At 39.4% G+C, this 13,487-nt stretch overlaps 1 protein-coding gene across 1 annotated transcript; it reads right to left on the reverse strand.

Annotated features, from left to right (window-relative positions):
- Positions 1–7,770: 7,770 nt before the first annotated feature.
- LOC144293288 (olfactory receptor 4C11-like) lies at positions 7,771–8,703 on the reverse strand. The gene has a single exon (XM_077864371.1). The coding sequence runs from the start codon at positions 8,701–8,703 to the stop codon at positions 7,771–7,773; it is 933 nt and encodes a 310-aa protein (XP_077720497.1).
- Between the last annotated feature and the right edge of the window lie 4,784 nt (positions 8,704–13,487).

Raw genomic sequence — 13,487 nt, forward strand, 5'->3', positions numbered from 1 at the left:
ATCTTGTCTCACATTTAGATCTTTCATCCATTTTGAGTTTATCTTTGTGTATGGTGAAAGACAATGGTCCAATTTCATTCTTCTGCACGTGGCTATCCAATTTTCGCAGCACAATTTATTGAAGAGACTGTCCTTTTTCCATTGGATAGTCTTTTCTGCTTTGTCGAATATTAGTTATCCATAGAGTTGAGGGCCCATTTCTGGATTCTCTATTCTGTTCCATTGATGTGTCTGTGTGTGTGCCAGAACCCCACTCTCTGGATGATCACAGCTTTGTAGTACAACTTGAAATCCAGTATTGTGATGCTCCCAGCTCTGGTTTTCTTTTTCAATATTCCCCTGGCTATTTGGGGCTCTTTTCTGATTCCACACAAATCTTAAGATTATTTGTTCCAACTCTCTGAAGAAAGTCCATGGTATTTTGATAGGGATTCCACTGAACGTATAAATTGCCCTGGGTAGCACTGACATTTTCACAATATTAATTCTTCCAACACATGTGCACGGGATATTTTTCCATCTCTTTGTGTCTTCCTCAATTTCTTTCTTTCTTTCAGAAGTGTTCTGAAAAGTGTTCTTAGGGTATAGATCCTTTACCTCTTTGATTAGGTTTATTCCTAGGTATCTTATGCTTTTGGGTGCAATTGTAAATGGGATGGACTCCTTAATTTCTCTTTCTTCAGTCTCATTGCTAGTGTATAGAAATGCCACTGACTTCTGGGCATTGATTTTGTATCATGCCACAGGCCTAATTGCTGTATGGGTTCTAGCAATCTTGGGGTGGAGTCTTTTGGGTTTTGTATGTACAGAGTCATGCCATCTGTGAAGAAGGAGAGTTTGACTACTTCTTTGCCAATTTGAATGCCTTTTATTTCTTTTTGTTGTCTGATTGCTGAGGCTAGGACTTCTAGTACTATGTTGAATAGCAGTGCTGAGAGTGGACATCCCTGTAGTGTTCCTGATCTTAGGTGAAAGGCGCTCAGTGTTTCTCCATTGAGAATGGTATTTGCTGTGGGCTTTTCATAGATGGCTGTTAAGATGCTGCGGAATGTTCCCTTTATCCCAACACTCTGCAGAGTTTTGATCAGAAATGGATACTGTATTTTGTCAAATGCTTTTTCTGCATCCTTTGAGAGGATCATAAGGTTCTTGTTTCCTCTTGTTGATATGACCTATCATGTTGATTATTTTACTAGTGTTGAACCACCTTCCATCCCAGGGATAAATCCCACTTGGTCATGGTGAATAATCTTCTTAATGTACTGTTGGATTCTATTGGCTAGTATCTTGCTGAGAATTTTTGCATTTGTGTTCACCAGAGATATTGGTCTATAATTCTCCTTTTTGGTAGGGTCTTTGTCTGATTTTGGAATTAAGGAGATGCTGGCCTCATAGAACGAGTTTGGAAGTAATCCATCCCTTTCTATCTTTTGGAACAACTTTAGTAGAATAGGTATTGTTTCTTCTTTAAATGTTTGATAGAATTCCCCTGGGAAGCCACCTAGCCCTGCACTTTTATGCCTTGGGAGGTTTTTGATGACTGATTCAATTTCCTCTTTGGTTATTGGCTTGTTAAGGTTTTCTGTTTCTTCCCTTTCCAGTTTTGGTAATTTGTGGTTTTCCAGAAATGCATCTATTTCTTCTAGATTGCCTAATTTATTGATGTAGAGCTGCTCATAATACATTTTAAAATCATTTGTAGGGATCCCTGGGTGGCGCAGCGGTTTGGCGCCTGCCTTTGGCCCAGGGCGCGATCCTGGAGACCTGGGATCGAATCCCACGTCGGACTCCCGGTGCATGGAGCCTGCTTCTCCCTCTGCCTGTGTCTCTGCCTCTCTCTCCCTCTGTGACTATCATAAATAAATAAATTAAAAAAAATAAAATAATAAAATAAAATCATTTGTATTTCCTTGGTATTGGTTGTGACCTCTCCGTTTTCATTCATAATTTTATTAATTAGAGTCTTTTCTCTTTTGTTTTTATAATGCTGGTAATGGTTTATCTATCTTATTAATTCTTTTAAAGAACCAACTCCTGGTTTTGTTGAACTGTTCTATAATTCTTCTGAACTCTGTTTCATTGAGTTCTTCTCGAATCTTTATTAACTCTCTTCTCCTGCTTGGTGTAGGTTTTATTTGCTGTTCTTTCTCCAGTTCCTTTATGTGTGTGGTTAGTTTCTGTATTTGAGTTTTTCCATTTTTTTGAGGTATGCCTCAATTGCGACGTATTTCCCTCTTAGGACCGCCTTTGCTGTATCCCAATGATTTTGAATGGTGGTATCTTCATTCTCATTAGTTTCCATGAATCTTTTAAATTCTTCTCTAGTTTCCTGGTTGACACTTTCATCTTTTAGCAGGATGGTCTTAAACTCCATGTATTTGAATTTCTTCCAAATTTCTTTTTGTGATTTAGTTCTAGTTTCAAAGCATTATGGTCTGAAAATATGCAGGGGAGAATCCCAATATTTTGGTATTGGTTGAGGCCTGATTTGTGACGCAGTATGTGGTCAATTCTGGAGAAAGTTCCATGTACACTTGAGAAGAATGGGTATTCAGTTGCATTCAGATTAAAAGTTCTGTATATATCGGTGAAATCGATCTGGTTCAGTGTATCATTTAAAGTTGTTTCTTTGGAGATGTTGTAACTAGAAGATCTGTCATTTGCAGAGTGCGGTGTTGAAGTCTCCTACCACTAGTGTATTACCATCTAAGTATGTCTTTATTTTGGTTATTGATTGCCTTACTTGGCAGCTTCCACATTAGGGGCATAAATATTCGTGATTGTTAGGTCTTCTTGTTGGATAGAGCCTTTAAGTATGATATAGTGTCCCTCTTCATCTCTTACTCCAGTCATTGGGATAAACTTTAATTTATCTGATATGAGGATTGCTACCCCAGCTTTCTTTTGGGGAACATTTGAATGGTAAATGTTTCTCCAACCTTTCCCTTTTCAGGCTGTAGGTGTCCTTCTGTCTAAAATGAGTCTCAAAAATAAAAAATAAAAAATAAATAAATGAAATGAGTCTTTTGTAGACAGCAAATAAATGGGTCTTACTTTTTTATCCAGTCTGAAACCTTGCATCTTTGTGATAGGATCATTTATCCCTTCACGTTCAGAGTTACTATTGAAAGATATGAATTTAGTGTCATAATAATATCTATTCATTCCCTGTTTTTGTTGATTATTTCTTTGTGTTTCCACTTTCTTTTCCAGGGTCCCCCTTCCTATTTCGTGCAGAACTGGTTTGGTGGTCACATATTCTTTCAGTTTCTGCCTATCTTGGAAGCTCTTTATCTCTCTTTTTATTCTGAATGAGAGCCTTGCTGGATAAAGTATTCTTGGCTGCAGGTTCTTCTCATTTAGGACCCTGAATATATCCTGCCAGCCCTTTCTGGCCTGCCAGGTCTCTGTAGAGAGGTCTGCTGTTAATCTAATATTTCTCCCCATATAAGTTAGACATCTCTTCCCTCTTTCTTCTTTAAAGATAGATTTTCTCTTTATCTTTGGAATTTCCAAGTTTCACTATTAAATGTTGAGGTGTTGAATGGTTTTTATGGATTTTAGGGGGGGACCTCTCTCTCTCCTGTTCTGAACATCTGTTTCCCTCCCCAAGTTAGGGAAGTTCTCAGCTATGATTTGTTCAAATTCTTTTCTGGCCCTCTAGCCCTCTTGGCACTCTCTGGAACCCCAAATATACGTAGATTTTTCCTTCTGGGGCTATCACTTATTTCCCTTAACCTTTCCTGATGGTCTTTTAATCGTTTTTCTCTTTTTTCCTCAGCTTCCTTCCTTGTCATCAACTTGTCTTCTATGTCATGCAATTTATTCCACCTCATTAACCCTCATTGTTACCAGTTTGGATTGCATCTCATTTAATTGATTAATTTCAGCCTGATTAGATCTAAACTCTGCAGTCATGAAGTCTCTTGAATCCTTTATGCTTTTTTCCAGAGTGTGGGCGACCACGAACTAGCTGGAGTAACTGAACCAAACCAGACCCGGACTTGCATCCTTCATTCACTCAAAAGGTTCAGGAGCCTAAAGGGTGAATGGTTGGTAGACGCTTGAGAAAGGGCTTGAGCAATGGTTCTCAGGGCTCGCTTGTACGTGATCGCCCACATAACACAATAGATACAACTTATTCTGACCTGGTCATAAATGTAAATAAGGGTCTGTCTGTCCTGCTGGTCTGTTTACCATACCTAATATTCCTTTGAAGTATGCACATCTGGAGCAACAAGCTTATCTATTTACCAAGGTCTTCTGGAACCGTGAGTCTGTCTTGCATGCTGAGAAAAGGGAACTTTGGAGGGTTTCACAAACCTGCTAAAAAATAAACACCATCTTGGCTTTGTTTAGCTCATGCTATAGAATGTTGTAAAACCTTGAAAAAGCTGGCACTGGTTGGACATCATCCACTGTGTCCCTCCTGTCCCCATCTCTTTACTTTTATTTTCGTCATCCCCTTATCCTCAGGACCCTGATCGTGTTGTCGCAGCGCGCACAACACCAGAGCCACTAGTAGCTTTATAATTTTGCTTCTGAAATGACTTTCTGACATTTAATTGTAATCCAAATTTTGTAACCCTATGGCAGAGAGTACTATTTCTGATTCTTTCTTTTGTGGGGAGTTCTTTCTTCTAGTCATTTTGTTCAGTGCAGAGTGGCTGTATGAATGGTCTGAGTCAAGAACACCAAGCACAACCTAAGTAAATTTAACCCTAAATGATTCTTCCAATGTCAAAGACCAGAAGACATAGACCAGAAAGTAATAATACAAAGGAGCACTAAAGTGACAAACAAATTTTAAAACAAAGTAGTAGGGCAGTCCTGGTGGCACAGTGGTTTAGAGCCACCTTCACCCTTGGTCTGATCCTGGAGACCCCGGGATCAAGTCCCACATCTGGCTCCCTTCATGGAGCCTGTATCTTCCTCTGTCTGTGTCTCTGCCTCTCTCCTCTCTGTATCTGTCATGAATGAATAAATAGAATCTAAAAAAAAAAAAGCAAAGTAGTAAAAAATAAAAGGCCAAGAATCACAAAGAAGAAGAAGAAAAAAGAAGAGGAAAAAAGGAAGCATAAGAGGAAAAAAAAGAAAAAAAATAGGAGAGGAATTAAAGGGGGGGGGAACTGGGAGATGGTGGTGGTGATGATATTGTAGTGGAGGGAGAATGTAGTCTACCTGACAGGTCCTAGAGTGTGATCGTCTTGGTTCTGAGTATATTAAGTTTTGTATTTTAGAAGATGCTCAGTCCCAAATTTATATAAACCAGAAATACTTGTAGAAAGCCCCAACATTGATCACCAAAGCATAAGTGAGATATAAAGAGGGGGCAGAATGGGAATGAAGAATCTCACAGAATGAACCCATGCTGTATACCACTTGGTTCTGTGTGCATGCTGGTCTTGTTTAGAAGGTATTAACTTCTGCCATTGTAGAACAAATGAGGCAGAGGAAACAAAAAACACAAAACAAAACAAAACAATAACATATCTTATATATCTTCTAAAATTAAGTTGAGTATGTTGAAGGGAATCTAGATGTGGAAAATATATCGAAAAACTGTAATTGTAGAAATATGAAAGTGAAAAAGGAAGAAAAAATGGTAAAATATTGTAGCTAAGGTCGGAAAAGTGAAAAAAAAAAAAACACCTGGAAATTTACAGTCTGATATAAAAACAAGTGGAACTTGAAAAAGGAGAAAAACAAAAAGGAGGGGTGCCCTCTAGTTCTATATACTGTAAATCCCTCAACTTCTCCTGGAGCTTTCCAGCGCTGCTCGGTCAAGAACTTGCTCTTCCCCTGTCCTTCCAGGTGGTCTTCTGGGGGAGAGGCCTGTTGTGCTGCTTCTCAGGTGTGTGTACCTAGAGAGCTGCCCTCCCTACCACTGGGTTCCAGGCTCAGTGGGAGCTGTTTATCCTGTGAGGCCCTAGTCCCCTGACGGCCCCGCCCCTCCCAGGCACAGGGTGACACCAGGAGGAACAACCCCACTGGTGTCAGCCAGCTCTCCAGCCCTTGTGTCAGCTCCCGCAGTAACTCCCGCAGGTCCCAGTCCGCAGGGGCCTGGATGCTCCAGGGGGTCGGGGGGCGCTGACCTGTACAGCTCAGGGCACCCTGCAGCAGGAGCATCCTTGCTGTCCTGTGCTCTCCCCACCTCCGCCTGTCCTGGGGGAGCCACAGGATCCTGGCCTCTGCCCCCTGGTGCCCTGGGATCCTGGGCCTGTGCTGCTGGAATCTCGCTCCCTGCTTCCTGGCGGTGAAGGCAGCAGGGCACAGCCCCCTCACGTGGAGTCGCTGCCTGAGCTGCTCCCGAGGCCCCACCGGGCGTGCTCCAGCCCTGTATCGCGCTTGGCCAATGGTGTGTGGGGCGCTCTCGCCTGGGCGCACTTCCTCTGTGACTCCGGGAGACTGGGGGCTCCACGATCCTGCACCAGTTCCCTGCTAAGCGCCTTTCCATCCTGGAAGAATCCCGTGCAAAATTTTTAAGTTCGCCCTTCTCCGGGGCGGGGCTTTCCTGTCCCTGAGGCTCCTGCTGCCCCCTTAGTCCGACTCCTGGTGGGGCCCCTCCCCCACTTGATTCTTTTTTATTTTTCTCCACCTTCCTACCTTGTTAGAAGCCAAAACCTTTCTCTCTGTAGGGTACAGGCTGTTCTCTCTTTAAATCTCAGGTCAGATTCGTAGGTTTTCAGGATTGTTTGAAGTTATCTTCCGTAACTTTTAGAAGTTGGTGGGGCCAGGTGAATTGAGGCTCCTACTCCTCTGCCTTCATGCTCATTTTTTCCTTCAAACTAGGTTTTACCTTTCTGTACTTCGATCTCAGAAAATATGTTGTATCTATGGTGCATTTTAAAATCTTATTTAGTCTTGCCAGCCTAGATTAGTTTGCCTGCTTCCATCTTTGGCTTATAGAATTCTCTTGGTATAGCACTTATATAACAACCACACAAATTAGCTGAATATCTCAAGATCTTTATAATAAAACACTTCAAATATCCTATGCATAATGTGTCAAATACGTTATTAACCAAAAGAAACATTAAGAAAAAAAAATATATCTATATATACACACTTACACACCTTGAGGCCTTTGGTTCACTTGTATGGAACTTTATAAAGATAAACTAATGGGGGAATCCCTAGGTGGCTCAGTGGTTTAGTGCCTGCCTTTGACCCAGGACATGATCCTAGAGTCCCAGGACCGAGTCCCACATTAGGCTCCCTGCATAGAGCTTGCTTCGCTCTCTACCTGTGTCTCTGCCTCTCTTTCTGTGTGTCTCTCATGAATAAATAAATAAAATCTTAAAAAAATTAAAAAAAATAAAATATAAAGACAAACTAATGATATAATTTAAAGAATTTCTAATGTCCCCCCCCCCCAAAAAAAAGTCCCATTGCTCATAATGTGTTGAAAAGACAGTAGGATACCTTATTTGGAACGTGCTATACAGGTAATTACAAGTCATAAAATATTTTATTTATGGATGATCATTTTTTGAACAGTTGTGATTGTATAAATATCTTTCTTATTAATATACCAGAGTGTAGACAGAGTTTTGACCAGTATTTCCCAATCAGCAACATCAGAAGTGAGCTCTCAATAAAAGAAAGAACCAGGCTGGCAATATAAGGGAAGCTACTAGTTTAAGGGCAGAAGTACCGAAAAAAGTAAGGAACTCTGGTGCGATATACTAGAGTGTGTTGGGTAAATCAGGATACACAGTATCATATTTGATATCTGTACAGATTAAGTAATCAACCAAAGTCCTCAATTCATCTTCTGCTTTCTGAGGTAATCTTGATATGCCATAGCTTTCTCATGGCATTTTTCACTTCTGCATTCCTCAATGTGTAGATGAGTGGGTTGAGAAAAGGTGTCCCAATAGTATAAAATACAGCCATCATCTTGTCTATGGGGTAAGTGGTTGGGGGGCGTGTATAAATGAATGTACATGGACCAAAGCATAAGACTACTACGATGATGTGAGAAATGCAAGTAGAGAGAGCTTTTTTCCTCCCTTCCGCACTGTGGTTTCGCAGTGAATGCAAGATGACTATGTAGGAGATCATCAGAATCACAAAACTGCTTGAACAAATGGCCCCACTATTAGAAACCAACAGTAGGTTGATCTTATAAGTGTCCATGCAAGCAAGTTTCAGCAAGGGCTGCAAATCACAGCAGTAATGATCAATCAAATTGGGTCCACAGAAGGGCAATCTCAAAGCCAGGATAATCTGGGCTGTAGAATGGATAAAAGATCCAACCCATGCCAGAACAATTAGGATGGTGCAGACCTGCCGGCTCATGATGGTTGTGTAATGTAAGGGCTTACAGATGGCCACATACCGGTCAAAGGCCATGAGGAGGAGGACTAAAACCTCCATGCAACCAAAGAAATGTAGTGCAAAGACTTGAGTCATGCATTCATTGTAAGTTATGATATTTTTTGCAGAGAGTGAATCCACAATTAGTTTGGGGGCTGTGGAAGTTGAAAAGCAGGAATCAGCAAGGGACAAATAAAATAAGAAATAGTACATGGGGCTCCCAAGTGTCCGGCTGGACTTGATGGTCACAATAATAAGCAAATTCCCAACCACAGTTCCCAAATAAAAAATGAAAAATATTACAAATACCGTTTTCTTTTTCATAGGATCTTGGGTCAATCCTAACAGTATGAACTCAGTAGTACTGTTATTTTGCTGCATTATTTCAGGCAAAGTGGAGAAAATGCAGGTTAGAAATAATTAATCTGCAAGGAAACATTCTGTGAAATGAACACTCCATATTTGGAGGTTTAATCCATATGTTTGATCCTTGAAGTGCCACTACCAGTGTATAATCCGCCATTCATGTTGTTTTCTCCTGAATAAAGTGGAAACCACAATATTTATTCACAACTTATTAACTTGGTTGCTTAGGAAACAAGAAATATATCAATAACTATAGAGACCTGATTATTCAGGCATAATAAACATTAATTTAGAGGATTCGATAGAAGACGGCATCTTTCTGAGTTGAATGTGTTTTTTCAGTTTCTAGCAAGGACCTATTTGGATACAAGTCTACAAAATGGGGAAAATTCATCATTATTTACATAATGCACTTTCACACTACTTCAACATGGTAGGTTAGTAATAAAGTATCTTACAATAAATATTCTGAACATTCAAGGATCATGTAGAAACATTTGATAGTGTTTTCCTTAATGAAACCTAAAAGAAAGAAAGAGAGAGGCAGAGAGGACAAGAGATAAACCATCAATGTTTTAGCCGTGAATATTCAGTCAATTGGTCAGTCCATTGTGAAACGTATTTTTTAATCTGTTACCTTGACTGAGTTTTTATTTTTGTTATTTTTGTTATTTTTTATTTTTTATTGGTGTTCAACTTACCAACATACAGAATAACCCCCAGTGCCCGTCACCCATTCATTCCCACCCCTGCCCTCCTCCCCTTCTACCACCCCTAGTTCGTTTCCCAGAGTTAGCAGTCTTTACGTTCTGTCTCCCTTTCTGATATTTCCCACACATTTCTTCCCCTTCCCTTATATTCCCTTTCACTATTATTTATATTCCCCAAATGAATGAGAACATACAGTTTGTCCTTCTCCAATTGACTTACTTCACTCAGCATAATACCCTCCAGTTCCATCCACATTGAAGCAAATGGTGGGTATTTGTCATTTCTAATAGCTGAGTAATTTTTTATTTATTTATGATAGGCACACAGTGAGAGAGAGAGAGGCAGAGACACAGGCAGAGGGAGAAGCAGGGTCCATGCCCCGGGACCCCGATGTGGGATTCGATCCCGGGTCTCCAGGATTGCGCCCTGGGCCAAAGGTAGGCGCTAAACCGCTGCGCTACCCAGGGATCCCTCGACTGAGTCAGCTGTAGAGCCAATTCTGGACTCAAGGACTTTACCACCTCATGCCCCAACAACACTGTCATTCACTACAGGTTCCACTGTAGTTTCAAGAGATGGCAAATACGTTCTTTGTCCAAATCCAGCAAAGAGGAATGAAATCTTGTTCATGGTATCTAACAATTAAGTATTATAAAAGCATTATCTATCTATTGTTCTATCAGTCCACCTATTGATCTATCATCTATATACCCATCTACATATCTACTTGATAGAATTATAGTTCGAGACATTTGTATAGTTCACATAATAATAGAAGAGTGGCATACATGAAAGAAGCAAAATAAAGTAATTTTTATCTGTTCACTGCTGATTTTAAGCATCTAGAAAGAAGTACATATTTAATAATAAGTATTCAAAAAATGAATGAAATATTTAAGAGAATTTACTATTGATACAACCCAATATCTTTGGTCCTATTCAATACTCAGTTACCACTGAAAAAGGCTCCTACTTCTTCCAAAGTAAAATCATCATCTCCGTGGAGTATTTTCTGGAACACTCAAATAGATATTATTTCTATTTGATTATCTCTCCACCAGGAGCTGCTGTCCATTTCTTTTATTTCAACTTCTCACATTAGATTGTAAAACACTTCTAGAAAATTCTCTAAACCTTCTATCTTTCCACAAATGTAATACTTAAAAACGTGTTAGGTGTGCACTGTAGCATTGATCAGATAAATTTTCTCTGAGTGTTAAATACAAAGTTAATCCCCAACACAAATCTTACCAGTTTTGATAAGAGCTTATTCAAAAGTTAGGATGTTCAGTCAACCTCTTTTCTTCTCAAGAAAGAAAGGAATTTCTCACTCACATGAGAATTTAAAAAAAACAAAAAGTGTTCTAAAATTCTGTCTGAGCTCTTTGCTGTCACTGAGGCTCAGGTTCTTGCCTGCATGCCAAAGATAAAGTTGGTCTTGATTTCATCCCACACCTTCTGAAATCAACTCTCACATGGAATTTTTACTGAGAAATGTTTCTCTTTTGCCTTTCCTGCAGCAGTATTTAAACAGGAATGATGCATAATATAGGAGTCTGGGGAAAGTCATTCCCTAAAGTGTCCCTACTCTTTTAATTAAAACACATGAAGTAGGTGTGATAAAGAACTTAAAGTTCAATATATATTAATAGATTATGGGGAAAAGGTGATCTATTCTTGTAATTAAGGGTGTTTGATAGGGTCATAAATAATATTTTTTGAATAGAATGAAAAACCTGTGATTACATAGTAATCTAGAGTCCAAGACTTGGTATCTGATATCATTATTCAAGAAAATGAATTAATATTTCTTAAAGAAATGGCTGATTCAAAAGTAAAAATTAAAAAAAAAGAAATGGCTGATTCTAAGTTTTGGGCAGGGAATGTACAAGATGAATTGGAGTATCTTGTAATGCAAGAAGGTAAGGATGCTAACACATTCACACACATACACAGTCATTCACACTGTAATGAGAATATTACAAAGGGACAAAAGAGCCAATGGAAAGCCCTCCCACTGCCCAGTGCCAAAAACTGGAAAAAAATATTGAGCAACACAATCAATGACAATGAATTGAAATGTAACTCATAGTGTAAAAAATCCACAAGTTGTTATTGATATAACCACTTATATAAATAAATAATAAATCAGAGGCAATAGACAAATCTCACATTAAAAAGAATTTCTGGGCAGCCCTGGTGGCTCAGCAGTTTAGTGTCGCCTCAGCCCTGGGTGTGATCCTGGAGACCTGGGATCAAGTCCCATGTCAGGCTTTCTGTATGGAGCCTGCTTGTCCCTCTGCCTATGTCTCTGCCCCTCTCTCTCTATCTGTGTGTGTGTGTGTGTGTCTCATGAATAAATAAATAAAATCTTTAAAAAAAGAATTTCTAATGATTTTGTAGGTCCTCTCAAAGCGTTATAGGATAACTCTCAATCTCTTATTTGTGGCCTCTACCAATTTAAGTTCCTTCCAAAAGTCACATTTTGGGATGAGGAAGGGGGAGTAAACCTACAGAGGAGAAATCTAGCAACACCACCTTAGCCAGGTGATCAGGCTAAAAGCAGTGGTGATGAGCCACACTGAAAGTATGTACCTACTGGTATGATGTGATGCAAATGGCACTTTGTCTCAGTAACCTTTGTCCCATAACCCACAACCCAAGTCTAATCCTGAGTACAGTACCAAACTCCATGTGGAGGTTTTATAAAATGTCGGAATAGTTCTCCTCAAAACTGTCAAGTTCATCAAAAACAAAAAAATGTAAGGGGCCCCCAGGTTGCTCTGTTGGGTAAACCTCCCACTCTTCTTTTGGCATGATCTCAAGGTACTGTGATCCAGCCCAAGTAGGGCTCTACAATAAGATTGGAGCCTGCTTCTCTGCACCCTCTCTCTCTCCCTCTTCCTTTCCCTCTGATTGCACACACACACACACACACTCTCTCATAAATAAATAAATAATAATAAATAATAAATAAATAAATAAATAAATAAATAAATATTTTAAAACTCAAGAAAAGTTAAGACTACACTTATTGTAATGGGCACTGAGTAAGCTATAGAATTGTTGAATCATACTATACACCTGAGACTGCTAGTGCTGTATGTAATCATACCTGAAATAAAGAAAGAAAAGAACATTAGGAGAAACTGTTATGTCTAGAGGTGCAGTAGAAGACATGACAACTGAATGCAATGAGGTATGCTGGTTGAGATTTTGGCAATGAAAAATGGCATTGGTTAAAAACAAAGTAAATGAATAAAGTACAGATGTTAATTAAAACTAGTGTGTTCATATTTGTGAAAAATGTGCCATGTTATTTAGGATGATAACTGGGAAAACTGAGATCAGAGTATATGGGAACTCTGTATCATTTCCACAATTTTCCTGTAAATATAAAACTGAATAAAATATAAATTTATTAAAAATGGATAACTTATTTCAATTAATAATGTCATCAGAGTTTATCTGTTTCTAGCATGGGTCAGAAACTCCTTCCTTTTCAATGCTGAATATTCCGTTGTACACATGCCACAAAACTGAACTGCAAAGTCTATGTCCCATTTTGAGTCTAAAGACTACAACGTGCTATAAACCAGTAAGAGGTGATGTCCCAGTTTAGTCTATAAGCAGTAGGAACCTGAGAATCAAGAAGAATTAATGTGAAAGTGACAAGCCCTCAGACATGAAGAGCTAATGGTTCATAAAATAAAACCATAAAATGGTTTATATGTCATAAAAGTTTATCTGTGTTGTAGCATGGATCCAAAATACCTTCCTTTTCAATACCAAATAAAATTCTATTGTATGTATAGCACAGTTTGTTTATTCCTATGTTTTTTTTTTAATTTTTTTTTTATTTATTTATGATAGTCTCACAGAGACAGAGAGAGGCAGAGACACAGGCAGAGGGAGAAGCAGGCTCCATGCACCGGGAGCCCGACGTGGGACTCGATCCCGGGTCTTCCAGGATCGCGCCCTGGGCCAAAGGCAGGCGCCAAAGCACTGCGCCACCCAGGGATCCTGTTTATTCCTATGTTGATGGACCCTTGGGTTGCTGACACATTTTGACTGTCATTACTAATGCT

This window comes from Canis aureus, chromosome 21 (assembly GCF_053574225.1).
Source record: "Canis aureus isolate CA01 chromosome 21, VMU_Caureus_v.1.0, whole genome shotgun sequence".
Lineage (NCBI taxonomy): Eukaryota > Metazoa > Chordata > Mammalia > Carnivora > Canidae > Canis > Canis aureus.

Coding starts and splice junctions, on each gene's coding strand:
- LOC144293288 (XM_077864371.1), bottom strand. CDS start 8,703: ATGCAGCAAAATAACAGTACTACTGAGTTCATACTGTTAGGATTGACC.